The sequence below is a fragment of the Marmota marmota genome, unplaced genomic scaffold (assembly GCF_001458135.2).
Source record: "Marmota marmota marmota unplaced genomic scaffold, marMar, whole genome shotgun sequence".
NCBI lineage: Eukaryota > Metazoa > Chordata > Mammalia > Rodentia > Sciuridae > Marmota > Marmota marmota.
This window is the reverse complement of record NW_025999932.1, coordinates 2,512,174-2,531,384: the sequence shown is the minus strand read 5'-3', so window position 1 is coordinate 2,531,384 and position 19,211 is coordinate 2,512,174. Positions and strand designations below refer to the sequence as shown.

General features: G+C 50.5%; 2 protein-coding genes across 5 annotated transcripts in view; one reads left to right on the top strand and one right to left on the bottom strand.

Annotated features, from left to right (window-relative positions):
* The window catches only part of Col4a1 (collagen type IV alpha 1 chain), a 130,201-nt gene extending 120,727 nt beyond the window's left edge, over nucleotides 1–9,474 (bottom strand). For both annotated transcript variants that reach the window (XM_015484080.2, XM_048800625.1), the window contains exon 1: nucleotides 9,251–9,474. In XM_015484080.2, coding sequence (XP_015339566.1) covers nucleotides 9,251–9,334 — 84 coding nt within the window. In that variant the 5' untranslated portion in view covers nucleotides 9,335–9,474. The remainder of the gene's footprint in view (nucleotides 1–9,250) is intronic.
* The window catches only part of Col4a2 (collagen type IV alpha 2 chain), a 150,176-nt gene continuing 139,909 nt past the window's right edge, over nucleotides 8,945–19,211 (top strand). For 2 of the 3 annotated variants that reach the window (XM_015484079.2, XM_015484078.2), the window contains exons 1-3: nucleotides 9,624–9,833; nucleotides 10,150–10,237; nucleotides 10,357–10,411. In XM_015484079.2, the coding sequence (XP_015339565.1) occupies nucleotides 10,194–10,237; nucleotides 10,357–10,411 (99 nt within the window). In that variant the 5' untranslated portion in view covers nucleotides 9,624–9,833; nucleotides 10,150–10,193. Of the gene's footprint in view, nucleotides 8,970–9,623; nucleotides 9,834–10,149; nucleotides 10,238–10,356; nucleotides 10,412–19,211 lie in introns of those variants that run through there. The other variant, XM_048800624.1, reaches the window with a different exon arrangement.

Here is a 19,211-nt window from a genome sequence, read left to right as displayed (position 1 = left end):
AACTGAAAAACTTCGGGGGTCAAAAGAAAATGGCTCAAGTGTCACTTTGTCAACACAGCATAACATCTATCAGTCCATTATTCAAATCATTCTGACTTTAACTTGGGCGTTTATCCAAATTCAAAGTACAGGAGCCATTCCACCCACCTGCACATTTTCCAACCCAGAAGGAAAGTCGACACACATACTGGACAAATTTTAAATGCCAGAAGATTCTGAGCTCGAAGCCTATTCCCTTGCATTGGTGTTTTTAGCAATTCTTAGCCTTAGTTGTTTTGTTTTCACTGATGGAAGAAGGTGGGGGGCTTTGGTTACAAATTTGGCTGCTAGCCTAAAACAATGCCCAAAGTTATGTATGTCATAAATGATTTAATCAAGAGGAAAAAACACATATCTCACATTCATGGATGATAACCTCCATGAGAGAAGAGAAAAAAACATCTAAAGTCAACAATAAATAATTTAAAATTATTATTTTGTTAAAGTATTAGGAGTCTGAATTCCAGAATAAAGAAATACAATCTAGCTATTTTCAAGTATCTGGGAAAGGAAAATCTAATTATTATCAAGGCACCTAATGGCTATTTGGTCAGACTTGCTTTAACAAATTGATAAAAACCAGCTGGTGTTTGCATGCTGTTTATATGCAAAAATATTTGTTAAAGATAAGCTCTGAATAAGGGACAAGTCAAGAAAACAGCCCAATTCATGTCCCACAAAACTAAAAAGGCCGTCCCCTGCTTATCGGTGAATATTATCAATTATTTATAACAATACATCTGATCCAGAACCGTGCTATGGACAGTATTTTCCCCACCCTGACCCACTTTCCTACTTTGGCAACATTATCTTAATTTTATAAACCATTTCCTGACCAAAATTTAGAGTTACTTTAAACCACTAACCCCAAATGGTCTTTAATCTCCAGGAAATGGATTTGGTGTCATGAGAGACAAAGCAGAAACTTCTCAAGGGGGAGCAGAGGGGCAGAGGCTGAGGTGGTGGGGTGGGTGCCGTGGCTCTGCCCTTGGCCAGTCTCCACCCCAGACGCCCTGAGCCAACCTCAGCAGGGGCAAGCGCCTGAAGCCACAGCCCCTGCGGATGGCAGAACCCAGACTTGAGGTAGAGGGGGCATTCGAAACCACATTGCCCTTTCCTGATGAGGAGGAAGGCTCCCAGGGAACCCGGACAAATTACCTGCCCAGCATCCACTTCTTGATACACCACATGTGGGCTTCTGAGACTTCTTCTCTCCTTTAACCCCCCCCCCCCGCCCCCAGTGCATCCCACAGCTAGAACTGGAATTGTTGGCAATAGCAATGACAGTAGAGAAACTGAGAATTAAGGGTCATTGAACATGCAACACTTGGCCTCAACTGGAGGGCAAGCCAGGGCCCCGGAAGGATGGCTGCCTCCAGGTGGGGCTGTGCACTGCCACCCATGTGAAGTGGTGAGACAGCAGGACCTGTGGTCTCCAGACCAGCAGCACCAGCATGCCCTTGCAGATGCATATTCTCAGGTGCACCCCAGGCCCCTGGAGCTGTGTGCCAAGCCCTGGGTGTGTTGTGCTCCTCCAGTGGCCGACGTTAGCCCCAGGTACCTCAATAATACCATCACTCTGCTGTTGATTTCTCAGGGGTCACTTTTCACATAACAGAATAGTGTCCAGCACAAGGCAAGCACTTTACAAAAGCTTTACAAACATGAACACCTTTGCTCCTCCTAAACAGCATCATGTACCTCACACACGAGGAGGCCAGGGACAGTCACCTTGTGTAGGCAAGCATGTCCTTGGACCCTCCTCCAGGTGTGTCCTCAGGCTGCCATTGTCCTTCCAAAATTGCACGTGTGCATCTGATCCTTTAATTCCCATCCTTAGAAAAATAGGATTTTCTTTTGTCTAACTAATCTTGGGTTCTTGGGATTAAGATGAACCCTCTCCTCTGACAAAACAATGACCTCAAGTTAAGATCCCCAAGTTAAGTATTTTCCAAATGGACATTACAAAAAATGCACCAAACTATCAGTTCTGTGACCTTGTTACCTAATAAAACCTCGTGTATTTTAGTAATAATGATACTAATTCACCTTAAATCGAGTTCTAAAGCAAGAACAGTTTGATGCTAGCACATACGTTGCACTCAGCTCAGTAGTGATTCTGTGACATTAAAACTTTCAAAGTGCAATTCAAAAATTAAAGCTAATTAGGAAAAAAGAACCGCTTGTGTTTAAAAATGACATTTTTAAAGCTGATGCTCTTGGATGATGTGCTCTTATTCTCAAAAATAAGTCACTGGTTACATAAAAGGAGAATCATAAATTTTAAAATAAACTTTGATTTTTTTATATTATAAAAATAATACAGCTACTTTATGAAGTACATCTAAAGATCCAATAACCAAATCTTCCACCAATTAAATCATATATTATTTCTTTAAGAAAATAAAGAGAGCTGGGTTTTGGCTCAGTGGTAGAGCACTTGCCTAGCACGCATGAGGTACTGGGTTTGATCCTCAGCACCACATTAAATAAATAAAATAAAAGTATTGTGTCCATCTACAACTAAAAAAAAAAAAATTTTAAAGAAAATAAAAGAAAGAAAAAATACTGAAATAGTTATTCCCCAGGCATATCTGTAACATGCTCTAACAGGAAACAAATACAGACCTAGAACCTTCAAAATGCCCCATGTGCTAAAGGATGAGTGCCAGGGGTGCTCTTTCCTTCTGAAGTGAAGACAGAGCTGGCCACCTGTCACCATCTCCCAATGTTCATCACCCCTAAGATGGGAGGCACTGCAGGCAAAAGTTTGTGGAAATAGCTTTTGATACATTGAGTTACAACTTGAAACACTGGGGTTTGCTTTAGGTACAGGAGTATCTTTATTTTCTAAAGTAGAAACTCGACAAAGATTTCAAATAATTTTAATCAAGTGTCAACTAGATATTGTGTCTCCAGATGTTCTGCTGATTAGATGATGTTCATGCCACTCAGCTAACCTTTCCATGAATGGGTAATAAACAGCTCATTGTGCATTTGATGACCTGGGAATAGAGCAACTGGTTCTTCCAACTCATAGCCAGTGTCTGTTGCTGTTACTTAAGAACAAGAAATGTCAAAAATACTCTTACAGGGCATGTAGGGGCTGTAGTTCAATGGCAGAGCACTCGCCTGGCACTTGCCAGCTCTTCACTAAATAACCAAACTCATTAAGACCACTGAGGCCCTGGGTTCAATCCTCAGCACCACATGAAAAAAAATGAATAAAATAAAGGCATGCTGTCCATCTACAACTACAAAAAAAATTAAGAAATAAAAGCAATTCCAAGAATAGAAGATAAGAAGGTTGATCACACCCCTTTGTCTGTTGATACAACCAACAGATACATCAAAGCCCATGTCAGTAAGATATTTCTTTTGTCCTATTTGGACATCTGCATATCTTCTACCTTACCACAAATCAAGTGAGCACAACTCAGATAACAAAGTGTTCTCATAGTGTGCATGCGATGGAAAACCAAACTTCTACAAAGAATATTACTAAGCCATGGAATAAACTATTTACAGAAAGAGCCCAGCACTGTGTATATTTCCAACTCATGTTTAGTCTGGGGTGAAATATCTGCTCCAAATTCTAATTTCAGGGGAAACACCTTCACATGGCATTATCCTCCCTGCATTCTCTGTTAATACCTCAGGGATGGACGATGGAGCATAATTTCCATGAGCCAGCAGGCAGCTCCACCGGGCTCCCCAGGGGATCCGATGCTAATGGGAGCAAAAACATCAGAACCAATTATGAGTAATTAATTCATGATCTCCTCCTATGGACCAGGCCCTCTCCCAGACACAGTCAGGGGGTTACAAAAAAAAATACGTCCACAAGTGTCTCGTAATTGGCAGGGGTGTCAGAACCAACCCACCTAAGACAAAGCCACACCAGCCACGTGGCAGCAGCAGCAACTGGCCTCTCCCCAGTGCCTGCTCACTCACGGGCAGAAGCCCGTTGCAATCCACCGACATCGCCGTCATCCACGTTCTGTGTATTAGGGACCCGAGGCTCAAAGAGCTTACACTGCTTCTGGGTGGCAGAGCAAGGGTTCAAATTTAAGCTGGATTTTTAAAAATCCAGACACTTAATATTCTCCCTCACAAGCCTGATTTTAGAGGCAAGTGGTGAGGATGGGACAGAGATCTGCCCTAAGAGACTCAGGAGAATCCCAGCAAGACAAGAGAAAGGAGCGAGGTGAGGGAACAGGGAGAAAACAGTGGCTTCCATGGAGCACAGAGAATCCTTCCTGACAGTCACCCAAGTCACCTGTTGGGAGACATGAGCCGCAGGCCACATAATTAGATGGATCCTCATTGTGGAGGGAATGCAAAGCCAAGGTGGCCATGGTGAGGTCCAGGAAGCGCAGGCTGGATGTCTGCAGGAAGAGCGTGCTGGAGAGGTGAGGCTGGGAGGCGGGCAGGCAGGAGGGCTGGTGGCGATCCTGCACAGCAAGGAGACCTGCAGTGGGCTCAGAGCCACAGGAAGAGAAGGCCAGGCTGGCTCCTGGAAGCACTTAGGGAGTAGTGGGGGCTTTGTGACTGAGGAGACTTGGGGGTTAGAAAAGGGGGAACCGGGGCCTCCAGGAACAGCCATGGTCTCTGGGCTCAACATCAGGAAACAGAAGGTGCCATGGACGACCAAGATCACAAAGGCGTGAGGTCACCCACCTGGGTGAGAAGGCAGCTCTGAACACCTGGCTAAGTTTGTGATCAGGGCAGGACAGCTGAGGTGTAGTGTCCCTGGCAATAGGAAGACATCATCCGACTGTGGATTCAAGAAGGCAGGTGGCGTCACCTTCCCAGGGATGACAGGAATCCGGGGAGAGAATGTGGAGAACAAAGGCACACCCACTGCAGGGCTTAGGGAGAAAAAAGGCCACAGAGGAACAGAGAGAAAACTAGGATAGACTCCCTAAGAGAACAATGGAGGGAGCTCAGGATGGAACGGCCCCCTGTGTGCCCAACTGAGAAATATTAACCAGAGTAATGCCTGCAGCATTCAACACCTCAAAGAATTCCCAATGAAAACACACTCGGGTTTCTAATCCTTTGCATTGTATGCACAAGAACAGTAGGAATACGTCTTTCTATTGTTCCACAGCTACATTTTTTTTAGTGGCTGTTTAATAATAGCAGGAAGAACAATGCTCTAATGATATTATTTTAGGAATTCTATTGTTGCTTTTGCTTACTGTATCCCAAGAGCTCAAAATACCAAGCCTGTGAGAGACACTTTCATTAGGTTAATTGTTGTCCAGTGGTAATTCGCCCAAACAAAGGTTGTGATATTTTCCATTCTTGATGTCCACCCAGTATCTACAAGGATTTGTCCCATAGCATCATCTGTGGGCTCCATTTCTATGCAGAATATTTGCCAGCTCTTCACTAAGTAACCAAACTCGTTAAGGCCATCTTTACAGTTTCCAGAAATGTGCCGACATTCTTGTTAATGAATAATGCAGGGTTTTATGAATTCCCTCGTGTCCTTGCCCCAGTGAGGGGAGGTTTTCTGGGTCAGTTCCTACAGGCACTCCTGCCTAGAGTCAGTCATCCATATTTAACTTCCCCAATGCCCCTGCCCCCTGGAGAGAAGAGACAGACACTTTGGAGCTAGGCACTCCCTCATCTCACCCTTCTCTTGGACCTTGCCCTCCACTTCTCTCTGTCCCTCTGAGATCAAAAGTCAGCCACCCAGATTGCTTACAATAGAAACAATGGCTTCTGGTATCTCTAAGTAGGGAATTTAAGGTCCTCATTCAATACAAAGACCCTTACGCTTGAGAGGGGATAGGAAGAATTATGCCTTGTGCAAAGGATACACCATGATAGCACAGGCAAAAACAATATGCTGCTCCTACTTCTTCCACTTATTTCAGAGGTGGGGTGTCCTCCCGGAAGCCGCTGTGGACTCCCAAAGCTGGTACTCCTATGCTCTTGGTTTCCCTTGATCGTAGCCTTGACCAACCTGGATTCTATTTTTCTGTCTCTTTCTCAGTATTTCTCACCAGTGTGTGGCTTTCATGGTGAAGAGACAGGGTGTCACTCCACATATGCATCTGGAACTCTGGACAGAAGTCCAGCAGAGTTCCAGATGCATGTGTGGAGTAAGGGAAGAATGGGTAGGTTTGTGAGAGGAAGGTGTGGGTCTTCCAGAGAAACTGAGACATAGGATTCAAAGAGTCCCCCAATCACCTGCTTAATAAAAGCATGAAATTTAGGCTCTTCTTGTCCCTAAGCACACTCATTCTGCATACCTGTGACTAATCTGTAGCATCACTAGCCATGCAAGAGCCCAATCTGACAGACACAGGGCTGATGGACATTATCACTTCTGCTGGGGCTCCTAGGCCTCCCTGTGCCTGGTCCCCTGCCACACACAGAAAGCACAAGAGCTGGCGTGCTCCACACACTGTTGTTGGGACTCCTTGGAGGCCCAGCTCCTCCTCTCAGCCACATTCCCCTGGTCCATTCTTTTTTTTTTTTTTTTTTTTTTTTTAACATATTTATTTATTTATTTTTCAGTTCTCGGCAGACACAACATCTTTGTTGGTATGTGGTGCTGAGGATCGAACCCGGGCCGCACGCATGCCAGGCGAGCGCGCTACCGCTTGAGCCACATCCCCAGCCCCCTGGTCCATTCTTGCAGGGGAATCAAATCTCACTTGTTTGAGCTCTGGGTCACTTGGTCCCAGGAGTGCTGACTAACGGTCAGGAGGTGATAAGATTGCCGGGCAGCCACCAATACACTTAGGGAAAGTTCACATTTCTTATTCCTAGAAATAATTTATTAAGATGGATCACCCAGAACCAGTCGGAAGGGAGGCTGGAGGCTGCAGAAGGGAGGCTCATTCAACTCAGGACATCTGCATGACCAGAGCAGAGGTACTCATGGTCAGAACTCTGGGGGCCTAAGCCCTATTCCTCCTCTCTTGCCTAAGAGGGGAAAAGAGGAGTGGGAGTGTAGTGGGAGGTAAAATCAGTAATTTGAAAATCCATCCACAAGTAAAGGAACAGTGTGATCACAGCACACAGGATCAGATGCAAATCAAATAGTCTCTCACCCAAGAAACTAAAGCACCCCTCAGCCTGGCACACAGTAGGTGCTGCAAATGCAGGCAAGGAGGGACTCAGACACCAAAGAAGCAGGAGATCCAAGCAAGAGGCATGTCTGCTGGCTTCTGAGTTAGGATGTGACAAATTCACACCATCTTTTCATTCAAATCATATTTTAAGTTATATTTTGCTTGGATTAATATAGTCATTATTTCAACACTTTGGTACATCTGATGGCTGTTTTTGTAAGGAGGTAAGTAAAATGTTATTGATGGCATGAAGAGGGAAATGGATTTTAAAACTGCAAGATATTATTTTTAAATGGATTTTCTTGTAAACCCTTAAGTTTATGATAATTCGCATGTTAATCACTTTTCTCTAATTCAGCCAGGAAAAATACAGTGTAGTGACAATATCTTGGAGGTTACCGGTGACAGGAACGACCACATGCAAGGTTTCCTGAGACAGCCTATGATACCTTAAGGAATGGAGCGAAGCTAAGGGCCAGGAATGCACTTAGCCGTTACAGAATACCTAAAGGGAAGTAAAATAATCCCAAACTCAACATTGAGTTTGATTTTTCAGGTAAGAAGAGGAGTTTGAGTGAGTGCTTCATTCCTTTTAAGGTCCTAGATGTCTAAAAAGCTAGCTCTCACAATTAGCTTTGCTTTGCTAACACTGTCAATCAGAAAATCTAAACCCAAACAGTGGTTCATATTTCCCAACAGAGAACATTCCCTGATTTTTCTTGCCATTGGGCCTACCAATCTTGTCTTAGAAGTGTTAAATCTATTGGTCAATATTTCTAAACCAAAATAAAGGATTCTTGAGCCCACTCTTGAAGGTATTTTTGTCATCATTACAGAAGGGTGTTTAAACAGCTGGCTATGGCGCAGGGCGAGACCAGGAGCGGGAGAACAATCTGAAGTTAACTGCTGATGTAATCATAGATCTCTCGGTATCCAATGAAGGAGCTGCCGGGGCAGAGGCAAGCTCACAGTTAAGAGACGCTGCATACATTTCCAGATTATTCTAGTATGTAACAGTTAATAACTTAAACACAGTGGAGTTATTGAATATCATTCTCTCAAAAAAGAAGTGAAATCTTAAAAGGACAAACCCAATGGCAAGCCTAAGAAAAGCTAAGACTAAAAAAAGTAAGTGTGAGAAATCTGGCAAGTAGCAAAACCATTTTTAGCATTTGAGGGGAAAAAAATCAAAATGTGCTTAGAGGCCACACCTCTGGCCTCTGGGACTGCTGGGCTGTGACACTAACAGCTGAAGCTCTATTCTCTGGAGGGGAAGGGAAAAGGGAAAGAACAGCAGTGGGTCCAGAGCCTGACTGCAAATGGATCTCCAGAGCCTTTCTGGGCAAGCACATAACCAAAGGAAATGAAAACTAAGCAAACAATTTGTGCATGAAACAATGAGATGGAGTTTCACTTTAGTTTCACACTCAAATACAAATATGGTTATAGTTTTAAAACACATACTAACAGAAGGCGGCCAGTCCAGGATGGTCACTTTCAAGCTCATGTACCCGGAGAGCCCATCTCAGTTCTCAGTGTGCCTTAAGCTACACAAAAGTCGTGGGAAAGCAAAGAGACAGCTGTTTCCAGGCAAGCGGCCCAGAGCTGGTCAGCCTCAACCACCAGAGTCTCCAAACAGCGAGAAACACGCCCAAAGCGATTCAGAGCCCTACACTTGTGTGGGGCTCTGAGCAGCATGGGGTGCGCGTGTCCACCCTTCCAGCCAGCCCCCAACCCCCTCGAGCACCCAGGGCAGGTGAAAGCGGCCAGCCGCTGAACATCTCCGCGATGCGGGTTCAAGTCCCGCTGGCTCCTGTACACTCTTACCCCACCGAGGTGCGCACTAAGTTTCTGGTCCCTTCCAAAGGCCGGGAGAACTTCCCTAACTCTCCTGTACCCGGACCATAACAAAGGAGGCTCCGTGACGGATGCGCGATCGCAGCCCACAGGGATCACCAGCGGGACCGGCCCGAAGAGTGCACCTGGGTGTGCTATGCGCGACCCCTGAGGGGATAGTGGGCGGCTGGCGCTGGTCTCCGGACAAAGGCCTCGGCGGGGCGGCCGGGGCGGTAGGGCGGGAGCGCCGGGGGACGTGCGGGAGCCGGCCGGGGACTCACCTTCGCAGCGGCCCGGCTGCGCTCCTCGTGGAGCAGAAGGGCGACGGGCAGCAGCAGCAGCCAGACGCCGAGCCGGGGCCCCATGGTGGCGCGCCCGGGGCGGCGAGAGGCGGCGGGGAGCGGCGGAGGACGGCGGCCGGGCGCGCGGGGGCCGCGGCGGGCAGCTCACTCTCGGAGGGCTGGGGTGTGAGCGCTGCGCACCGTCCCGGGCGCGGCGGCTCGGAGCGGAGACTTGCGCGCGGCCGCTCGAGCTCAATTTGTTGGCGCCGCCCCCTCCCCTAGGCAGGGCGCGGGCGGCGTCTCTAAGGGGAGGACCCTGCAGGGCGGGTGAGAGGCGGCGGGAGCGCGCAGCTCGGGAATTGCGCTCGCCGCGAATCGGGACACCAGTGCTCCACACTCTGCACCCCGGGGCTCTAGCGCCCGGATCCCCTGCGCCTTGGGTCCGGGCCGAGGACCGCGAGCGGACGCCCGGGCCCCCGAGGCCGGCGCCCAGCGAGGCCAGCGGCGCTGGTGTTGTGCCGCTGCGGGCGCTTCTGGAGGGGCCAATGCGCGTAGGCAGCAGCCCCTGACGACCGAACCCGAGGTGAGAGCGACCCCCAGGCGGCATCGAGACCCAGGCCCCAGGGCGCGGACTCCGGGCTCCCGGCGGGCTGGAACTGCGCGCTCTTCGGCTTCGGGGTGGGAAGGCAGAGAGTCGGGGAACCGGAATCGCGCGCTGCCTGGGCTAAGCGGGACCAGCCAGGGCCTACGGGGAAGGCCCCCCTTTTCATTCTTGTCGTGGGACGGCCTCTAGTCACCCCTACAAGGAAGCCTGGGGCGCACCGCGGAGACCGAGACCCGCGGCGAGGATGCTCTGCCTCCCCACCCCTTCTCTAACCCGCTTTGTCTCTGGCCTTCAGACTAGGAGGGACTGAGCGGAGCCCAGAGAGGACAGATTGGGACCATGGGCCAAGAGCGGTGCGCGGCGGCTGGCCCTGCCTTGCGGCGGTAAGCGACATTCTGCCTACTCCCTCGGCCCGGGCGCAGGGGGCCCTTACAGGTAACTTTCAGAAACTGATAAGTCGGGACCCGCATTCACGTCACTCTTCCCCCCCTCTCCCGTGCAGGTGGCTGCTGCTGGGGGCCTTGGCAGTGGGGTTCCTGGCCCAGAGCGTCTTGGCGGTAAGTACAGCTCGGCCTCGCGTTTGGATTTGCGCGCCCGCGGGGATTAGGACACTCGCGTGGCCTTCAGAAAGGCAGCTCTTCTGCCCACCTGAGAGAGAGAGAGGGTGTGTTTGTTGGTTCCCAGTCCTGCAGCTGTGCATTGCAGGCGCGGCCTCTCGGGAGAGCTCATAATTAAAAACGTAGCCTAAGGCATCTCATCCTTGCATTCACATCTTGAAGGAAAGCCTTGGCCTTAGAAGCTCGGGAAGAAAGTCAGTCACTTGGCCGTGAAACCGGCCCAGGGGAGGCGAAAAAAGTCACTGTGGAACGCTGCAGTTGGTGTCTAGGCCCTGTCATGGACAGAGGGCTTTTGGATGTTTAAATTCGAGGCTCTGGGGAAAATGGGCTGGGCGAGAAGACAACCCCATCATGTCAACCATCCTGTTGGAACAAAGGAAGAGAAACCCATCTTCCTCCTGAGGGGTGGTCTGGCCTGGGGTGAGCCACAGGTGGGAGCTGGCAAGCCCTCCTGCCTATGAGGGTTTCCTGGGCCTAGCCCCCCACTCAAGGCAGCTCTGCCAATATTGTCGTTGCACGTGGTTGGTTACATGATGGGGTTTTACACATTTAATTAAGCAGTAGCCACCACATTTATTTTGTTGTTACCATGCTAAAACAGCACAGGTGTGGTGGCCTCTTCAGGAATAATAATGTGTAGAGGAGTGAAAATTGAGGACACTTGTTAGGTGTCTCTACCCCCCTCCATTTAGTGTGTGATGGAATAAATAGCGACCAGTTACTCAGGTGAGGTCCCAACCAGAGCTAGCCCTGCTCTCCAGGGCTCTACTCTGCCTAGAGCACACAGTGGGGTAACTGTGTTGGTGGTTTTATTTAATTGCTATTGTCACACCTGTTTTACTGCTAAGGTTCTAAAGTCAGTGAATGAGGAAATCCACTGTCATGTAGAAAGAGACACTGGTTTAGGTTCAGGGCCCAGAGTAGGAAGGAAGCAGAGGAGCTTGGAGGTTTTACCCAGGGTTTACTACGCCAGAACGTTCTTAGAGCTTGGTCTGTCTCCTTCCTGTTCACGATCCTGACTTATGCGGAACAGAACCTAGATATCAACCAAGCCCATTACTGAGGGTCCTTGTGCACGCATCACATAGTAGACTTGGCCCGGACTTATGGACCAAAGAATACACGTGTGCACGTGTTATGTGCACGTGCACGCACATAAAGACACACACGCACACACACGCAGAGGAGTTTCTCAGAGAATGCCAGACAGGGTTCAAGTGTGCATATTGGTGTGCTGACACCCAGGACCCTGACCCTAGAACCACCATTGGCCCATCCAGGTCTTCCTGCCTGAGGATGGTGAGTCCCAGGAATTCTTACTGGGGACCAATCCTAAATCTGGTGGAAAGGGCTCCCTGTCTGGCAACTGATGCACCAAACATAGCTTGCCCTATGGGCCTCACCTTATAATTCATGCCTTAGTTTCCACCCTTTGCAGGAGTGAATGTCCCCATTTTGCCTTGGAGGCCAAGTGCCCTTCTGGCTGGAGTGCAGCTCCATGCCTGCCCCATCCTGTCATGTGCTATGAACTCACCCTCAGTCTCTTTGACCCTTGATCCTTGGTTGGGACCAAAGGCACTGCCCAGAACTCCCCAAAGTACAGCCCTTGGCCCCCACAGAGCAGAATCACCTGGAAAACCTTAGTAGAAAGTCTGATTCGGGTCCCCGTCCCAGGTCCTCTAGTGGGACTTTGTGAGGTGGAGCCTGGGAGTCTACATTCCCACATTGTGCCAAAGTTCAGGAGCCAGTGAGCTAGAATATTGAGTTGAGAGCCAGTTGAGGTCACTTGCCAATTTCTTTCTTTCTTTTTCTTTTTTTTGGACTTTAGATTCTAAATCTACAAATAAAAATAGATAAATATTTTAGTGATTTTCCTAGTGACACTAGCAATGTGCTGTTCAAAAGGCATGCAATTTGTTAAGTTCCACAAAACATCGATCTTCTGCTTACTTCTTATCGACCAGCTTTAATTGCTGTTACCCATGAAATAAATTCCTTGATTCTGTGCTACATTCATTAAGTTCCTCTTAATTGTGGCAAACTCAGCTCCACCCCTGTTTGTTGGCCCAACTCAGGAATCCTGTCTCCTTGTCTTCGGTATCAGGACTCTTCCCAGGGGTGGGTCCATTCAAGGAAAGAGCTACAATTGTATCTTCAGAGCATTGTGCAGAAGCAGCTGAACACGTTAGTGAAAAGCCTCGGTAATTATTTAATGAGTGTTTTCTGTGTGCCAATTTGTGCACATTAATACATCAAAGCCTCCTCAGAAAGCATACCTGAAGTAGCTAACTTATTACTATCATTTTGCAGTTGAGGGGTGGAAAAGGCATAAAATGTAAACAAATGCCCAAGAGTTTTCTCTTTTTAAGTGACTGAGGGGGTTTGGAACCAGGCATTTGCCCACCACTCGAAACCTCCAGGATCCCAAGGCAGCAGTAAAAGTGCTCTTGAGTTTTGGTCTTTAGGTCTCCCAGCTGTGTAGGGGGTTTCTCCTTGGCCCTGACCTTGAACTAACATTGAAGCCCACACACTGATTCCTGGGAAGTGGAATCTCTCTCTGCTGCTCTGAGAATTGGGAACACAGATCAAGGGAGAAAGGAATCAGCTCAGGACCCGGTGTGGGCCCAGGTGCTGTATGGACAACTTGGGCCACTCGCTGTTACCCATGTTGCCTTTTCTAGAGGCCCCCCTCGCTTGAATGCAATGCCACGGAGCTAAAGGCATGTGTAAACACCCATCCTGAGGGGCAGAGAGGTGCTGACCCCAGCCTCCCCCAGATGGGCTGCCGGGTACCGTCCCACCTGGGTCAGCTGCTGCTGGGTTATTGCCTAATGCAGACACTCCGCTGGCTTCCGTGTCTTTGAATAATGGGGATATTCAGAACAGTGTTCCCCCTCAGAAGGTTGTCACATGAGGGGGTGCATGTGAAGTGCTTTGGGGTGTCGTGCATAGCACAAGTTCCAGGAGGTGTCTGTTGGGTCTGATTGAGGGAAGATCCTTGAGGCCCGAACACAGTGCCTGGGAAAAGTGGGCTCCAAGGCTGCCTTGGCACAAGCTTGAGTTTCTAAAAAGCCTTTTAGGATCCCAAGCTCTTGAAAATGTGCCTGACTGTGCTGCAGGCAGCTGCATGCTCCTGACCTTCGTTGGGACGTAAAAGCTCTAGCTGCAGCCACACCGAGCATTGTTACTTATCTCAAGAAGCTGGCAGCAGCCTTGAAGATCTGAGGCCCAGTCCTGTGTGATTCTGGAGGAAGAGAATTCCAGAGAACAAAGGCCTTCCCTGACATCAAATAACAGCAGGCTGGGCGGCCACCTAGTGACCTCAGCCTAGGGACAGTCAGGGCAGGGAGTGGGGACAGTAACACAGGTTCTCATAGGTATGTCTGTGTACCAGGAGACTCTGAAGCACCGGCACTGTGCCCCAGGAAGAGCAGGCTGCTTGGGCACCAGCCTGTGTTTCCAAGTGGCCCTCCAGAGCCAGGCCCTGGAAAATCCATCTGGCTCTGCTGCAGGCTGCCATCCCTTTCCCTCACTTCAGAGGCAGAAGTAGAGCAGCGAGGCCTTGAGTCCACTTTCTGGGGCCTCAGCAGAGGTGGGCTGAGAGGCTTCTGGAGCCTGGCTAAAGAGCAGGAGGACAGTACTTTCCTCCTTCCTGGGCCCTGGTCTCATTGTGCAAAATCTGTGCCCTGAGAAGGAGAAAATCTTAAGTTCCCCCTTTTCTCCACGGAACACCAACCCTATCCAGCCCTCTAGAGGCAGTGGAAGTAATTCTCCCTGGGTGGCTTGGATGACTTGGCCACAATAAATAACAGCAGGATTCGTCACCAGAATCCCACACTAGAGGTGGGGAGGAAGGATGAGCAGAAAGCAAAGGCAAGAGAAGAGACTCCTGGCGCTGTGCGGGGCTGTGTGCAGAACCAGAGAGAGAGCGTGCAGAGTTGAAGGGAGACGTTCTAGAACAGGAAACAAAGATCTCGCTAGAATAATACCAACCAAAGTACTGTCTGATATGTGTCTGGGGAAAAGGAAAGGAAATGGGTGACCGGCTTAAATGGTGAAGACAAGGGGACAGCTGTACTAAGACCTGACCTCAGTGGGCAGCTGTAGTGAGGCCTGCCCGCAGTGGGAAGCTGGGTAGTGAAGCCGCACTACCAGGAGCTTTTGCATCTGAAAAGCTTTTGATTAGAGGATTTAGGGAAAGCGCCCAGTGGGGCCTCTGGCCTTCCAGGGCTGCTGTTGGTTGGCATTCACCCCACTGCTGAAGTGGCAGGGACCATTTGGAACTGGCTTGGGCTAATTCACCTTGTGAACCAGCAGTCAGCATGGTGGGCCTGCCCTGCCTGGCTACTGACTGGCCATTTGTCCTCAGAATGAGGAACAGGCTGAGAAGGGAGGTTGAAGAGCTATGTGGCAGGCATTGGCAGGAGCTCTCCAGGTGACCACATGCCCTGGGACAGAGCTGGCACTGCAGCCTGTGCCTGACCACCTCTCCATGGACCCTGCAGTTCGCAGAGGCTTGAGGGTGAGCGCCGTCTTAGGTGTGTCCTGGAACGAGGAGGGTTGCCCAGTGAGCATCTGAGCTGCTCCAGCATGCGACCTAGAAATGTCCTTCAGGAGGCCTTTTGTCTTCATGGTGTTGAGAAGCTTCTAGAATGTGGTGAATAAGTGGTACTTGACCAGTTGAAGAGAAAGGAAAGGCAGGGTTTCAGACAGCTGCCTTCTGCATTCCCCTGTAGTGGCCACTCCCTCAAGTCAACAGTATCTTGGGACATGCAGCCCTTGATTTTATTGACAGTGGGTTTCATTTTTATTATTCATGAAAGAAAATCGTGCCATCTCGTCTTAAGGGGACTCCATGGGCTTCTCCAATCCTGTGCCTGTAGTCAGGGAGTGAATTTCAAAGGAAGTAGTAGTGGCCAGAGCTTCACCAGTGAACGCTGACCTCCCCACTGGGTTCTAGGCCCCTGCTGGGGCCCAGGCCATCTGCCACCCGTCAGACTCCTGCTCTGCGCATGCTCTGTGAAAGTGTGTGCCCTGCACTCAGTGAGGCTGGCTGCACAGAAGCAGCAAGCTCTTTTGTGAGACCAGCTCTCCCAGGGCCTGGTGGTGTCCTGGAGCAGCTCTGGGACAGAAAGACTCTAGAAAGGCTGGCAGAAGCTGAGGCTGAAGCTGGATGTGCCGATGTTAATGGCTTGATGCTGACGAGCATGCCCACGTCATGTAGGATGTTGACGCCTCGTCTTGTCTGGGTGAAGAGTACACAGAACTTGCACTGTCTTTATCACTTTTCTACAGATCCGATTATTTCATGTACGATAATCATCTTTTAATTGTTCCTTAGAAGTCGTGAGCAGCCACATTTGGTGTGCACAGGCAGGTACGAAAGTGCTCAGAGAGGGCTGAGGAACAGGGAGTCTTCCACTAGTGAACAGCAGATGTACCAGCAAGAGGAAAATATTGTTCCCATTCTTTTCTCAAGTAAACAGAAGTCACTGTTTCCTGAAAATATGGAAGAGGTAGTTTGTCCCCTGCACAGGAGGCAAGCTTTACGAGGAGAGGAGGAAAGCATGTTCACGTCTCCTGGTCACCCCCCCAGGAGGCCCCCAAGGGAGGTGCTGTTGCCCACCCTTCCTGGCAGGGGTGGTGTTATCTCTCTGTCCTGTTTCCTGGCCATAACTAGAAAGGAGATTCCACAGTCCTTGGAATCTCCAGTGATAACGTCCTTTTGTATGCTAAAGAGTTGACTGATGGCTGGCCCCCATAGGTAGCTGCATATGAGATCTGGTCACCAGAAAGGCCAAGACAAGGTTAGAGTCCAACCTCTGGACAGGGGACAGGGACTGGAAATTAAGTGATCACTAATGACCAAAGCTACATATTGGAGCTTCCATTAAAAACTCACAAATACTGGGTTTGGCGAGCTTCCACACACATGGAGGGAGGCTCCTGGAGGTGGCTCCAGAGAGGGTGTGGACGCTCGGGCCTTTCTTCCCCCAGACCTCAACTCCTCACCTGTGTCCTGGGTAGGAAGCCAGCACATGGAAGTGTTCCCCTGAGCTCTGTGAGTCACGCTAACAAGTTATTCCAACTCAGAGCAGGGGTCATGGGAACCCCACCCTAGAGCCCTGCCACGGGTCAGAAGCACAGGTGACTGACACCTGAGCAGAGCCACCATGGACGGGGCCTCAGCCTGCTCCAGGTCCAGGTAACCGGCGTCAGATGGAACCGGAGAGCACACGGCTTAACGGCTTGCTCGGCTCCTGGGGAGACCCGCACACACCTGAGTCGCATTCAGTTCTGAGAGTAGATGAGGAAAAAGAAGTGGTAGAGCTGGGGGAGGGGTGCTGCTCCGTTCTTCCTGAGCCTGACAGGACGGAGGCTGGCCTGATGGCGTGGCTGCAGGAAGGACACAGGCCCTCAGCAGTTGCCTGTTGCTGCGCACACCTCTGGCCTTTAGTGTCGGGGGCAGAATAGGCGAGCCCCACCCTGCCTTCCCACAGTGACGACGTTGCTGGTTAGAGGGTGGTCTGCCTGGGAGCCTGCCTCCCTAGGCCCCACCACAAGCCCCTGCGTCCCACAGGACACCACTGCGGTGAGATTGGAGACAGCAGCCTCCCAGCGGCCCCGGCCCTGCTTCAGGTAGGGGCTGGAAACAGGGGCCAGGAACAAGAGTGACCCACGGCCAGGGGCTATCACCTGGCACATGTGCCTGTCACCGCCCTGCCACTGATAACCAGATGTGAAGCGGGCAGGGGCCACCTCTCCATCAGCCTGCCAGACCCGTCCTGTGCACTGGCATCTGCTCTCCTGCCTCAGCCCCTGGGGACCAAGGACATCCTGTCCCCTTGCTCTCAGCACCCACATGGCAGAGGTCAGTCTGCCTGGGCCCACCCTGGACCCAGCTGGAATCAGGCCCCTGGAAGAGTCTGATTGATGTGCCACCCCCAACTGACAGGACTTAACAGCATCATTAGAAATCCAGGTTTAGAATCATCACTCACACCCCCTGCAGACGCTGGCCACGTCTCCACCCATAGTCCCCCTTTTGGTGCAGAAACGCGCCTCCCTCAGCCGCAGCTGCTGTTACTCGGTCGAGTTCAGGCTCCACACACCAGTCCAGAGCTGACCCGGGGCGCACTCGAGGCCTGAGGCCTGGGGGCCTCAATAAACTGATTGTTAGGAAATGACTGAGGATGTGATTGACAGTGTTCAAACAAATCTTTTAAATGAGGGATATGGTCCTAGAAAATTAGAAAAATTAATAAAAGACTAGGTTTCTTAAAAAGTATTTTTATCACTTTTTTTTCTTTTTTCCAAATTAAGTGCTATCCCCAGTGGATGGCAGTGGCTGTACTTGGTGATAAGGGAGCATGGGGCTGCCTGGGGAAGATCTGAATTTTTTCCTAGGGATTGTTTCAACTCCACCCTTAAAATTCCTATTTCGCTGCTTTGGCCCAGGTCAGTAATCTCTCATGTGGGAATTACAGAAGAATTTGGGTTTTTGAGTTATGTGGACTAATTATCTGGTACCTGGTAGAAATTGCAGAGCAGGGTGTTTCCCGTACGCGGAGCGTGTTGAGATCACTTATTGCCTGTGGAGCAGCAGGGCCCTGTGAGAACCAAGCACAGGCTGGACATGGCCAAAACTGTGTGCCCCACAAGCTTCCACGGCTCTGCTTGTCCCTTAGGTGACAGTGCCTATTAGCAGTGAGCGTGCAGTCATCAGTCATCACATCAGGAAGAGCAGCGTGAGACTTCGTCGGTCCAGTCAGGGACCTGTGGGCTGGGACCCCTTCCTCCGTGGTCCTCAGCCCCCAGTAGTGCTGGCCCCTGAGGGAGACAAGGAAGGAAGCCCTTGGAGAGTCCTGGGACTGCTGGGACCTAACGGTGATCCCCGGAGGCTCTGCCAGTGTCCCTTGGGAGAAGCATGGCAGCACCCCTTGCTGAGCACCCAGATGCCAGGACTCACTGAGGGTGGACTGAGGCAGAACAGGCAGGGCCATTGGCAGGGAACATAGAACCAAGCTGAGCATAAAACCCAGAACTCCTCCAGTCTATCATTCTGCTCTGCACCACCGTGCCAGGGTGGTAAATCCCCTGTGGAGGGCATGGAAGGTCACGTCACCTCACGATGCAGGCATGGTGGTGAAGGACAGAGGATTTAGACTGGAGGTGTCCTGGGTTTCACGCTCAGCTTGGCTCCTACATTCCCTGCCAACGGGTCTGCCTGTAGAGGTTGGTGTGAGATGATAAGTTGAGACGGAAGAGAGCACACACCCTGGCCACGTGCACATACACACGCATACGTGCACACACACACGCATACATGCACACACACATGCATACATGCACACCTGTGTACACAAACATGCACGCACGTGGACAGGCCTCCTGTTTTCCCACTCGAGTGCTGAGGCAGAAGAACGGCCCAGGCAGCATCAGACACCTGAGCATTTTTAGGGTCCTTCGGCCGAAAGGCCAGAGCCAGGGGAGTGCGGCTGACTGAGCAGCCTCATGAGCTCTGACAAACAGACTGAAGAGGCAGTGTCAGGAGAGGCCCGAGAATGGCCAAGGAGTCCATGGGATTGGCCCGGGCGGGAGTGGGGGGCCCACAGCAGAAGCCAGAGTCCTGTGGACGCAACCAGCCTCACTCTCCAGGCCCTGTTTGAAATTCCGGGGCAGACAGCAGATTCGCCCAGCTGCAAAGGGGTGAAGGATGTGCCAGCACAGCACTGTGTTG